The sequence below is a fragment of the Numenius arquata genome, chromosome 5 (assembly GCF_964106895.1).
Source record: "Numenius arquata chromosome 5, bNumArq3.hap1.1, whole genome shotgun sequence".
NCBI lineage: Eukaryota > Metazoa > Chordata > Aves > Charadriiformes > Scolopacidae > Numenius > Numenius arquata.
Window position 1 is genome coordinate 65,443,702 of NC_133580.1, and position 12,178 is coordinate 65,455,879.

Below are 12,178 nucleotides of genomic sequence, written 5' to 3' on the forward strand. Positions count from 1 at the left end.
AAAGAAGTGTTTCTATTGGTTCCGCGCTTGCTCGTTTATAGCTTGCCTAAGCTTCCTCTGAGAAGCATATAATGAAAAAGGCGAAATGCCAGGAACATCCTTGGTGAACGTTAATGCGAACTTTTCTGCAATTATATCTGGCTAAATGCTCTTGCTCGCTGTAACCTGCTTTCCTACTGCTTGTCTTCTCTGTCTTGCTACTGGTTTTTACAAAAATTAAAGGTAATTAAACTGATTTTTTTCTTTCAGTTCATAACTGGACTCAAGAGGACACTCTTCAGTGGCTGTCAGAATTTGTTGAACTACCCCAATATGAAAAGAATTTTAGGGACAGCAATGTCAATGGAACAACGCTTCCCAGGTGAAGGTTTCTTCTGGATTAGTTTCAAATAATTCCCTGTAGGTTGCTGCTTTTGTCTGTATGTGGGAACAGCTACGTGAACTTAAATTCTATCAAGATATGGTCAAATGCAAGAAGAGAGAAGTGTTCTTGCAGTTTTGAAGAGTTAGCTCCTTTTTATTTTTATTTTTGGCCAAAATATTTCAAAATATAAATGATTCTTGCCACTCCTTTTGTCGTAGTGGTTTTTTTTTGTTTTGTTTTGTTTTTGCTGTTGAAGCTTTTATTCAGGATGACATAATTCTATATGGTAGTGAACTTTGCAGAACCCCTGCAGAACCCCTTTTCTTGAGCATAGCTACTAAACTTGAGTATTGCATGTATTTCAAGAGAGTCGCTGTAGAAGTCTGCAAATATACCGTTACTTTTAACTATGCCAAATGGATTTATTTTATGATTATTCCAGAAATAAAAAATAGGGAAATTGTTTGATGTTCTTCCTTTGCCACATGCTGATATGCTTTTTTTAATAGCACTACTGTCATTGTATTATATCTCTCACTCCAATCGCATAACTGTAATCTATGTAACTGTGGGAAATGCTATTAATGTATTTCTTTCCATAAACTGGTTTTGAACATAGCTTGTGGAATAAGTAATGCTTTGTTTTATCATTAACAGGATAGCAGTAAATGAACATGCTTTCATGATCTCTCACTTGAAAATAATTGACCGGAGCCATAGACAGAAGCTTCAGCTTAAAGCCTTGGATGTTGTTTTATTTGGGCCTCTCACACGTTAGTAACTTTTTGGAGTTGTTTTGTTTTTTTTTCTTATCTCTTATTTGTAAGAATTCAACAGAAAATACTTTTAGTGACACCTGATACTGTAGATTGGACAAGCTTATCTGTTTTGTGGGTGCACTGATGGATTGCTTGGCAATGAATTTAAAACTGCTACTGATGCAGTATGCTGGGATTAGGACAAAGGTCCACTTCAGTGTGCGAGATCACATAGAAACTTTAGTGTTACCCCACTTGATGGATGGATGTTGGCTTTTCTGTCACAAAAAGTGTCCTCTAAGAGTTTTTGACTGATACAGACTATGTACTGTAAAAGTTTAGTAAGCTTTCCTCCATCTAATATGTGTTTTACTATAGACTAAGTAGATTGTATTAGAGCAGAGTTGCTTACGTTGTGTGGAAAATGCTCTGGAATCCATTTGAAAGATTGGAGATGGTTTGAGATAAACGAGCTTGGAATTCTGTTTAGCATCAGGTTCTGTCACATTTTAGTCTCGCGGGGGGGGGTTGCGGAGAGGAAGCCCATGGTATGTCGTTGTCTGTATCAATGAACTAGTTAATGATGGTGTTATTCTCTGCACAGGTCCCCCTCACAACTGGATGAAGGATTTCATATTAACAGTTTCCATAGTTATTGGGTTTGGAGGCTGCTGGTTTGCATATACCCAGAACAGAACCTCAAGAGAACATATCACAAAAATGATGAAGGACTTGGAAAGTCTCCAAACAGCAGAACAAAGTCTTCTTGACTTGCAGGAAAGGTATAAAAACTAAAAAAAAGTTAATTTTTGGTGGTCCTTTTGTTTTGAGGTTAAATACCAATGCAGATCTTTTACAATCATAAATTATTTGCATTAAGCAAGCTGCCTTTGGATTTTGTTCATCTTCATTTTGCATGGAAACTGTGATTTTGATGACAGTGGGGTTTTTTTGTGGGTAGAGATTGTTCCTGGATATTTCAGCAGGCAATATGAACCTGGGGACGAAGGTAGAGGATAGAATTTCAGTTGTTTTTTACCTACAGATTTAGAAGCATGTACTGTTATTTTCATATAATTACAGTTGGGATCTTTGCATACATGGAAGTGAGAACATTTGTCCTGTTTTTGACCTCTTAAGAACTGAAACAGACCTGGACTAATTACTCTCTATTCCTTATTTAGCAGTGTGCGAGTTGATAGTCTTCTCTGGTGCACCTCTAACTCAATTGTCTATAAAGACGTATATTTTGATCTTATTTCATGAAGGTTCACCTAAAAGTTTGCATATTTTGTCTGAGGTGGACATCACATTGTGCAATGTAATTGCTGCTGATTCATGAAGCTTGCAGTCTTTGTTACCACAGAATGGTTGAGGTTGGATTGGAAGGGACTTCTGGAGGTCATCTTGTCCAGCCCCACCTGCTCAAGCAGGATCATCTGGAACAGGTTGCCCAGGACCATGCCCAGGCGGCTTCTGAATATGTCCAAGAATGGAGATTCTACCACCTCCCTGGGCAACCTGGGCCAGTGCTCCGTCACCCTCACGGTGAAAAAGTGTTTCCTGATGTTCAGACAGAACCTCTTGTGGTTTGGTTTGTGCCCGTTGCCTCTTGCCTTGTTGCTGGACACACTTTTTCTCCCCCTGAGGACTGCAACTTTTAATGAACGTGCTGTGTATTTCTTGTTCAATTGTGAAGGCTTGAGAAGGCACAAGAAGAGAATAGAAACGTTGCTGTGGAAAAGCAAAACCTGGAGCGCAAAATGATGGATGAGATCAATGATGCAAAACGGGAAGCTCATCGCCTGAGGGAGTTGAGGGAGGGAGCAGAATGTGAGCTCAGCAGGCTCAAATATGCAGAGGAAGAGCTAGTGCAGGTATCTCCAAACTGTTCATAATTTTAGTGTTGACTTTAAATTCGTCATGGTTTTATTAGATCCTTAGGAGTGTTGACAATAGCATTTCTCTAATGCTAGATTTGAATGGAAAAATTCTAAGAGCACTTAATGATGGTCTGTCAATCATGCTATTATCTCGTAAAATAATCCTGAAACTCTAAAGGGACATACACTTTGTATATTAGTTTATCATAGTGTTGTTGGATTCATGGAACAAAATACAAACAAAGGCTTTTTTTCTGTCTTGTTACCAGATGAGAGATAGTAGCTTTGTCTCGCTCTTCCGAGTAGCAATAGATTAAATTTATTGCACTAAATTAAAAATGCTGTCTTGAAAAAAATATTTAAGCTTCAAGTTGGGGAACTATTTATTATAGGAAAAACAATCTGAGTATAATATAGTATATGGAAATTTGTACGCTGTGTTTTAGAAATGCCTGATCTGCCTTCCCTGACAGCAATTGGCACACCCCAGAGCTCTGTAAAGCCGAGTATGTTGCTGTGGGGTATAAAGGTGCTTGTATTTCACTTTCTTCTGCTGCCAGTTCTAATGATACTCTTGGTGACACTTTTATTTCTTTTTCGATTGCTAGGTTCGCATGGCTTTAAAAAAGGCTGAGAAGGAGTTTGAGCTGAGAAGCAATTGGTCTGTTCCTGAGGCTTTGCAGAAGTGGCTTCAGTTAACACATGAAGTTGAAGTACAGTATTACAATATCAAAAGACAGCATGCAGAAATGCAATTAGCAATTGCCAAAGATGAGGTACCAACTCTAGCTGCTTAAAGACTTTTCTAATCCATTGCTAGATAGATGAAATAGTAAATACAAATTATTCAGATAAGCTTTTGGAATTTTTTTTCTCCTCTGAGTTGTTGTTTGCTACCTGTCAATGTTGCTAATGTTTTGCCATCTGTGTTAAGCATATAACTCCTAGTTTTATGTGTTTCATTTTATCTTTCTTTTTAGGCAGAAAAGATAAAAAAGAAGAGAAGCACTGTATTTGGAACATTACATGTTGCACACAGCTCCTCCCTGGATGAAGTGGACCATAAAATCCTTGAAGCAAAGTAAGAGTATTAGCATGTCGCATATTCTTTTGTGATTATTTATTCCTGGAAGAATGGATTTTATTTTTTTTTTGAGACTTATGGAAGGTAGTGTCTTGGTGGATTTTTGCACTTTTAAGTAAAACTATTTAAAAGATGCTAAAATGTGAATATTTGGGTAGTCCTAATGGATCTCTTGGTTTGCTAGAATGACTGCACTTCTGTTACTTTGCTCTATCATTAAGAACAGTCTACGTAACTTTAACATGTGCTTTTCTCCAGGAAAGCACTCTCTGAGTTGACGACATGTTTGCGAGAGCGTCTTTATCGATGGCAACAGATTGAGAAGATTTGTGGCTTTCAAATAGCGCACAATTCTGGGCTACCAAGCTTGACCTCCTCTCTCTACTCTGATCACAGCTGGGTAGTTATGCCTCGAGTTTCCATTCCTCCTTACCCAATTGCAGGGGGAGTCGATGACTTAGATGAAGATACTCCTCCAATAGTTTCACAGTTTCATGGTAAGTGGTGAGCCCAGTAAAAAGAAAGGGGAAAAGTTCTGGTGGTGTGGGATTTTAAAGTCAGGGGGGAGAAGCGTGCTGAAATCAAACGGGATAGGATCAAAGTCAAAAGGACCATTTGTCTAGCATTTCCGATGCATCTTTCAGGACTTGCATGAACTGAAATCTGGGTTTTGCGATAAAGATAACATGAAGAAAAGACCTTTATTCTGTTTCAGTGGAGAAACGGGGCGTAAATCAGCTAAGGTTTTGAACGTCTGTTTGTCATGCTTGGATTCTGACTTTGATAAAAGATTATGAGTAATGCTGAATTTCTGGTAGCACATTTATTCTTTTCAAACGGAAGGGATGGAGTTAGTCTAGAGTCCCTTGAGCTACTGGGAAGCTCACACCCTTTGAGAGGCCGCATGCTACGTAGCTTTTCAAGCATTCTTCAGTGGCTGGAACAAAATCATGTTGTTTTCCAAGGGAAGCTTTCAGGCAGAATGTTTGCATTTTGGATACAGCGGGTTGTTTGAGCATGAGGCAGAGAGGCCAAGTGCTAGAGGGAGGGAGGGAGGGAGGGAAATCCAGCTTTGGTTAAACTATGATCAAAAGATATACACTGGGGATTCAGACCACCCTCGTATCTTGAGTCATTGCGTCAATACAAGAGCCTGTTTCATGGAAGTTGTGCTTAACTGGACTCTAGAGGCAAATCAAAAAGATGAGCTCCCATGTAGCTATTCAAACAAGCAATATCAAGCTGAGGAGTGAGTAGGGAAGAAAACTTTTTCATATGTGTACAATTTTTCTTCCAGGATTGGGATTCTCAAGAGAAATTAGAACTGTATTTTAAATTGGCATGAGGAGAACGGTCGCCACTTGGCTGGCTGCATTTAGTGTGCCTTGGGCACACGTTTTTCTTCTGAATGTACCAACCTTTTTTCTACATGCTGCACCGAAAAGGTCATTAATCCCCTTGTGAATCTACTTACTGCAAGTTCTGATCATTTTAAAAAACAGTGTCTCTCTAGTCGTCTTCACTGTGAAGGCTTCAGTCACAACAACCCCAGGCAACGCTACAGGCTTGGGGCAGAGTGGCTGGAAAGCTGCCCAGCAGAAAAGGACCTGGGGGTGTTGGTGGACAGCCGGCTGAACATGAGCCAGCAGCGTGCCCAGGTGGCCAAGAAAGCCAACGGCATCCTGGCCTGTATCAGGAATAGCGTGGCCAGCAGGAGCAGGGCAGTGATGGTGCCTCTGTACTGGGCACTGGTGAGGCCTCACCTCGAGTGCTGTGTTCAGTTCTGGGTCCCTCGCTACAGGAAGGACATTGAGCTGCTGGAATGTGTCCAGAGGAGAGCCACCAAGCTGGTGAGGGGTCTGGAGAACAAACCATATGAGGAGAGGCTGAGGGAACTGGGCATGTTTAGTTTGGAGAAGAGGAGACTGAGGGGGGACCTCATTGCCCTCTACAACTACCTGAAAGGAGGGTGTAGAGAGGTGGGTGTTGGCCTCTTCTCCTAAGGGATTAATGGCAGGACCAGAGGAAATGGTCTGAAGTTGGGGCAGGGGAGGTTTAGGTTAGATATCAGGAAGAATGACTTTACTGAGAGGGTGGTCAGGCACTGGAACAGCCTGCCCAGGGAGGTGGTGGAGTCGCCGTCCCTGGAGGTATTTAAGAAGCGTGTAGACATGGCACTTCAGGGCATGCTCTAGTGCCTGAGATTGTGGGTTTGTGTCTGTTTGTGGGTGGGGTGGTCTGTGGTTGTGGGCGTTTGTTTTGGTTTTGTTTTGGTTTTGGTGTTTAGTGTTGTGTTGTTTGTTTGGGTTTTTTTTTGTTGTTGGCTTCTTTTTTTTTTTCGGTTGGACTCGATGATCTCAAAGGTCACTTCCAACCAAGAAGATTCTGTGATTCTGTGGCTTTGATTTAAAACTTGGCAACAAATTTCTTGGATGTGCCAGTAAAATATGGATGCCTAGAGCTAAACTTCCAAGTTGGTAGGGAGAAACCTCTGGTGTGATTTCAAAATGAAGAGCTCCATTTATTATCTTGACTTTTCAGGTGGTCTAAGACGAAAAAACACTTAGATATGTATATAAGACTTCAGACTTGTGATTTGTTTTGTTGGTTTGTTGTTTTTTTTTTCCCAGTCACTCTTCTCATTCAGGTCTTGCTCAGAAGTGAAGCCAGACAGCAAAGTGCAGTTGGTTCAGAGGAACCAACAATTAGAGGACTGTACAGTCTGTAAGAGCATACTTAGTTGAAACTTTACTCTATGCTTTTGCAGCTATGGCTTAATTGTTTTGGTCAAGTTCAGTTAATTTGGAAGTAATTAATAGTGGATGTTGTCTCAGTGATGGAAGTTATTTGAATATTACTAACATTAGAAACACTTTAAATGTGTTTTTCTGAATTTTGGTAAGGTGTGAGAGCCTGATTTTGCTAAACTGACCACGAGGGAAGTAGCTTCTCCTTGACTTACTAGCTTTTAAAATTTCTGCGCAGTTAAAAAACACTGGAAACACTTGGGAGTGAGGAAAGAGAAGGAAAACGTGCTAAATGATCTGTTGTTGAAACCAGTTCAGGAGTCAAATTATTGTAGGTTAGTTTGGTAACTGCTAAATTATTCCCCTCATTTAGACCAAAATGACAAATGCTTCTCTCCTTCCTCCTGTGCAAAATGGCTTGTCTCATGAAGCTGCAGGCAAAATGCAGTGTGTGGACAGGTCAGTTCTGAGCAAGGTTGTTTTCAGTCTCTGGACCTAAACGGAACTGTCTGGGATGTTTCCTTGCCCCAGCATCCTTTGGTATCTTGAGATCGACAAAATTTGGAGACTGCCAGACAGACTTCTCTTTGCCACAGCGGTTGGGATGATAGGCTAAAATGGTGTGAAGTAATAGATCTATTTAATCAGTCCTGAGCTGAAGAACAAAAGGGGATCAAGAAATAGATGCACGAGACTGGAACAAAGTCATACAGTGAGGTGATAGCGAAACTTCTACTTTTCCACTGACTGATTAGGATTCAGCTGATTCCTTGATTTAATGAATTTCATTGTACTAAAAAATTCTATATGTTACAGTGTCATAGCTGAATCCTTCATAATCCTCTGTATATACACCTAGAAGGAACCAAAATGCTTGTAAATTCTCCCAAAATTCACTGATGGTGCAGTCTTGTTCTTTTTTACATCAGTGAGTAGGTTGGCATCTGATTTACCTGGAGACTCAGCACAACTTTCCTAAAGGGGTTCTTATTCTCTTATCTCAGTTCACATTTGCTCTTTTAGGAATATTTTTGTAATGACACAAGCTTATTTTTGAGCTGCCAACACCTACTTTTCCAGGTCAGTGGGGAGTTCATCGCACATAAAATCAGAAAAGTTGGGAGTTACATGGCAACTCTCATGTTGGGACTTGCAAATTTTCCTCTTTTGCTCAGCCCGGCAGGAAACAAAGTCTTTAAGTGTTGGTGAAGGTGCAGCTACTTGCTGGTTTGTGAAGGCTGTGATTTCCTGCACTGAAAGCAGAACGGCAACTCAGCCTTTTCTGAGATTCCAGGAAGCCAAACTGTAATTTACCCAATGCTAAACTGGCATCTTAAAAAATACAATGCATTTTGTCAGGCTAGGTGTCCTTGTCTACAAAATAATGGAATTTTTTTTTTTTTTTAGTGTGTTGTGTTTGGTAAATATTTTGAACATCAGTAAGGGTATGGTCTGTCTTACCTAAGCAGTGATATGTTCTGTGGGACAGTTTGAGGAGGGGTATGAAAAATCTGGAGGCTTATAACAGCTGGCCTGAAACCAGGTCTGTAGACTTATTTTCATAGAGCTGTTGCTGCCTAATCATCTTTTGAGGGAGGAAATGGATTAGGAACATTTTAGTTTGTCACTTCCTGTTAGATACTTTCCTGGTCAAGTCTTGTGTTGCTGTCTCCACCCGTTATTAGTACTTCTGTTTCCAGAAATTCATAGTTAGCCTGGCAAAAGAAAGTGTTATCAAATCGGAAATTCTTGAGCTTAAAATGAGGTTGAATTATATATTTTCTGTCATGTTATATAAATGAAATTGGTCTTCCGTGTCTAACGTAACTTTGAGCTAATGCAGTGTATTTCAGTTGACTGTTTGGTTAGATATTACCTACATTGCAAAACTCTTACATATTCTTTTAAGCTCCAAATCACCACACAAGTGAAATACAGGATATTGTGTAACATACTAATTTCAGCACTGCTATTTTTAGTTTATAAAGGGTTGGGAATTTCAGTCGAATCTTTCTCTTTGTTCTCAAGAGAGCGTAGTGAGCCAGAGCTTTGGTGCACACGGTCAGAATAACATTTGGCAGGCATGAAACTGTGGAACTTGCGTCTCGGTGAGCTGCTTCATCTGACTGTAGAGTGTCATAGAATCATAGAATGGTTAGAGCTAGAAGGGACCTTAAAGATCATCCAGTTCCAACCCCCCTGCCATGGGCAGGGACACCTCCCACTAGACCAGGTTGCTCAAAGCCCCGTCCAGCCTGGCCTTGAACACCTCCAGGGATGGGGCAGCCACAGCTTCTCTGGGCAACCTGTTCCAGGGTCTCACCACCCTCACAGGAAAGAATTTCCTCCTAATATCTAATCTAAATCTCCCCTCTTTCAGTTTAAAACTGTTCCCCCTTGTCCTATGGCTTCACTCGCTGATCAGGAGTCCCTCCCCATCTCTCCTGTAGCCCCCTTTAGGGACTGGATAAGGTACATCTCTAAGGTCATGCCCTCTGAACCGTCGAGCAATGTCCAAGTTGTTTAAGAATCACTGTGGCTGAAGCAGATACCTACTATTGAGTCTTGAGAGTAGATACTGGTAACATCAATGTCACTTGGAGGGTTTTGGTTTTGCTTTTTCTTTGCCTCAGGGTCCATTGTAAAACCTCCCAGCACGCTGGCCAGAAGCAGTAGCTTGTGTCGATCGCGACGCAATGTCGTGCCGTCGTCTCCGCAGTCTCAGCACGCTTTGCACTCCCCCGACCCCGACATCCTTTCTGTGTCGAGCTGCCCAGCTCTTTATCGAACTGAAGAGGAGGAGGAAGCCATTTACTTCTCTGCTGATAAACAATGGTACGGAGATTAGCAAACAGCACTTTGGAACTCTGCTAGGATTATTTGAGACTAACAGTTTAGAATTAGCGTTTTGGACCAAGCCAAAAGTTAACGTAATCTGTAGGATAATATAAATAATTATAGTCCACATGGAACAGAGCGAGTTCTTGTCTGGTTTGTGTATGTGAATAGCTAGCATGTCGTATACAGTTAAGTAATGTTACAATCCAGGGTGCACTGAACTAACCCTGATTCTCCATTACAATATGTTACTGGCTTTTACATCTGAAACTAGGATCAAAAGCAGTGTCAGCTACTGGGCGAAGAGAAGATGGATGGTAACACAATTCTTACAGCATGTTGAGCGTGTACCTACTCTTGTTACATGGCCTCATAGGAAAAGGTTAAATTCCTTTTGGAAGGAGCAAATGAGCTTGTTGAAAGGTAGGGACACTTGTCCTGAAGAAACTTTTTGTATATGATAGGCTTAATTCTCCTTCTTTCGTTTCATAACTTTTCTGACTTCACGTGCCAGAAAGAGTTGTGTTTTGTTTTTTTTTTTTTTTTTTTTTTTTGTTCTTTGAAGTGAGATGCAAATGACTGATTCTGGGCAGATGCTGCTGCCCGCAAAACCAAGATTGCACAAACTAATTATCTTAAGTCTAGATAATAAAATGATGTAATGCAAGTTGTAAGTTAAAATGTTTAACTAATGTTTTTTGTTAATTAACTACTAAGGAAAAGTGTGGGTGGTGCTTTTAGACTAATGTTAATGATTCTAAATTAATTTCCTTTTTAACGGCATGAAAGACATAGTAGTTTCATTATGTTTTTCTCCTCTCTTTGCTTTGACTCAGGGAAGTACAGGAAACAGGTTCGGAATGTGACTCCTTAAATTCATCCATTGGAAGGAAGCAGTCTCCTCCAGCAAGCCTTGAGATGTACCAGACACTTTCTCCTCAGAAAGTATCCCCGGAAGAGTTCTCACTGGAGGAATCATCTACGGGAGACTCCTCTTCTCTAACTGCAGATATTTCTAGGGGCTCTCCTGACTGTGTAGGCATGGCAGAAACTAAGAGCATGATCTTTAGTCCTGCGAGCAAAGTTTATAACGGAATCCTGGAGAAGTCCTGCAGCATGAACCAGCTTTCCACTGGGATCCCAGTCCCCAAGCCTCGGCACACCTCCTGTTCTTCAGCCGGCAGCGATAGTAAACCCAGCCCCGAAGCTGCCTCTGTCCCTAGGATAAGTAGCATCCCACAGGACCTCTACCAAAATGGTGAAAAAAACAAAAAGCCATCGAAAATAAAAAGCCTCTTTAAGAAGAGGAGTAAGTGAGGTGGGCAGAAGAAACCTAGAGTATCATTATAAGAACTCTTATTTTTTAAATCTTTAGGAATGTAATTCCATTGGCGCATTTGCGAATGGATGCCCTAATGGAATGCTCTGTAGGTCAACTATATTTAACTGACTGTACTGTCAAAGGCCATGCCAGCTGTCAATGAGAAATCATTAAAAAGTTCAGACAGTTTACATTCATTTCTGCCTATTTATTTCTTTTTTTTTTTTTTTTTAGTTTGTCTTTTTTAGTGTTTTTTTTTTTTTTTAATTTAGCTTTGGGTTTTGGTGGGGTTTTTTTGTTGTTTGTTCATAAACCATTTTTAAGCCACTTTGGACTTCTAAGCTTTAATGGACTAGTAAGCCTTCTTGGGCTTGCCAAAGTTTCTGTTTACCGGAGCATCTTCCTATCTTTCCGTAGAGCTAGGACATTTATCTACTGGACTTAAAGAGAAATAAAAGAAGTAGAACTAAATTGAATTGCACTACTGTTTTACAGACTGGAAAAGTCTCTCTCTGCAAGTGAAACTGAAAGACTTGTATTTGACTGAGAAGATGAATCTTTTCACTTTTAGATCTTTTGGGGTTTTTATGTAGAACTTAGGATTTCTAATTGACTTGATTTCTGGAAATGGAAATGCCATGCTTTTATTATGGGAAGCTTTGTTAGATGCATTTATTATTAGAATGGTTCAAGTCCTGCTGTAAAGATCATGTTTTTCCCAGGACATTCACTGTGATTTTACTTCACTGCAGGCTGTATGACACACAAAAAAAAAAAAAAAAGAAGAAAAAGTAATTTAACAAGAGAAGAGGCTCTTGATTCCTTATGCAAGTGATGGATATGAAACTTGACCGAGGACTGAAAATATTCACCCTCTTAAAATAAGGAGGGGGGATAGTAGCTTTTGTTTACAGACTGACAGACAATGGACACTGGGTTTGTGAAAGTTTGTACTGTGGTAAAGATAATAAATTGGAAACATTATTTGCTTGGGAATGTTCCAATTTTAGCTGATGCTTGTTACAGACGTGTTTCAGAGATCCTGTTAATTGAAAGCTGTTGTAGGCTACATTGCTTATGCTTACTGCTCTGTATAAGTTATTATATTTTTTGGATTAGCTCTTAATGTCTTAATGTCCTCCTTTTGTAAGATTTCATACACTTTATTTTTGTATAGTTTGAA

At 40.2% G+C, this 12,178-nt stretch overlaps 1 protein-coding gene across 1 annotated transcript in view; it reads left to right on the top strand.

Annotated features, from left to right (window-relative positions):
- The window catches only part of STIM2 (stromal interaction molecule 2), a 70,467-nt gene extending 58,714 nt beyond the window's left edge, over positions 1-11,753 (top strand). Inside the window, exons 4-12 of the mRNA XM_074147102.1 lie at positions 250-361; positions 1,022-1,137; positions 1,727-1,904; positions 2,822-2,999; positions 3,614-3,781; positions 3,986-4,086; positions 4,348-4,586; positions 9,470-9,671; positions 10,511-11,753. Of these exons, the coding sequence (XP_074003203.1) occupies positions 250-361; positions 1,022-1,137; positions 1,727-1,904; positions 2,822-2,999; positions 3,614-3,781; positions 3,986-4,086; positions 4,348-4,586; positions 9,470-9,671; positions 10,511-10,991 (1,775 nt within the window). The 3' untranslated portion in view covers positions 10,992-11,753. The remainder of the gene's footprint in view (positions 1-249; positions 362-1,021; positions 1,138-1,726; positions 1,905-2,821; positions 3,000-3,613; positions 3,782-3,985; positions 4,087-4,347; positions 4,587-9,469; positions 9,672-10,510) is intronic.
- Positions 11,754-12,178: the final 425 nt, after the last annotated feature.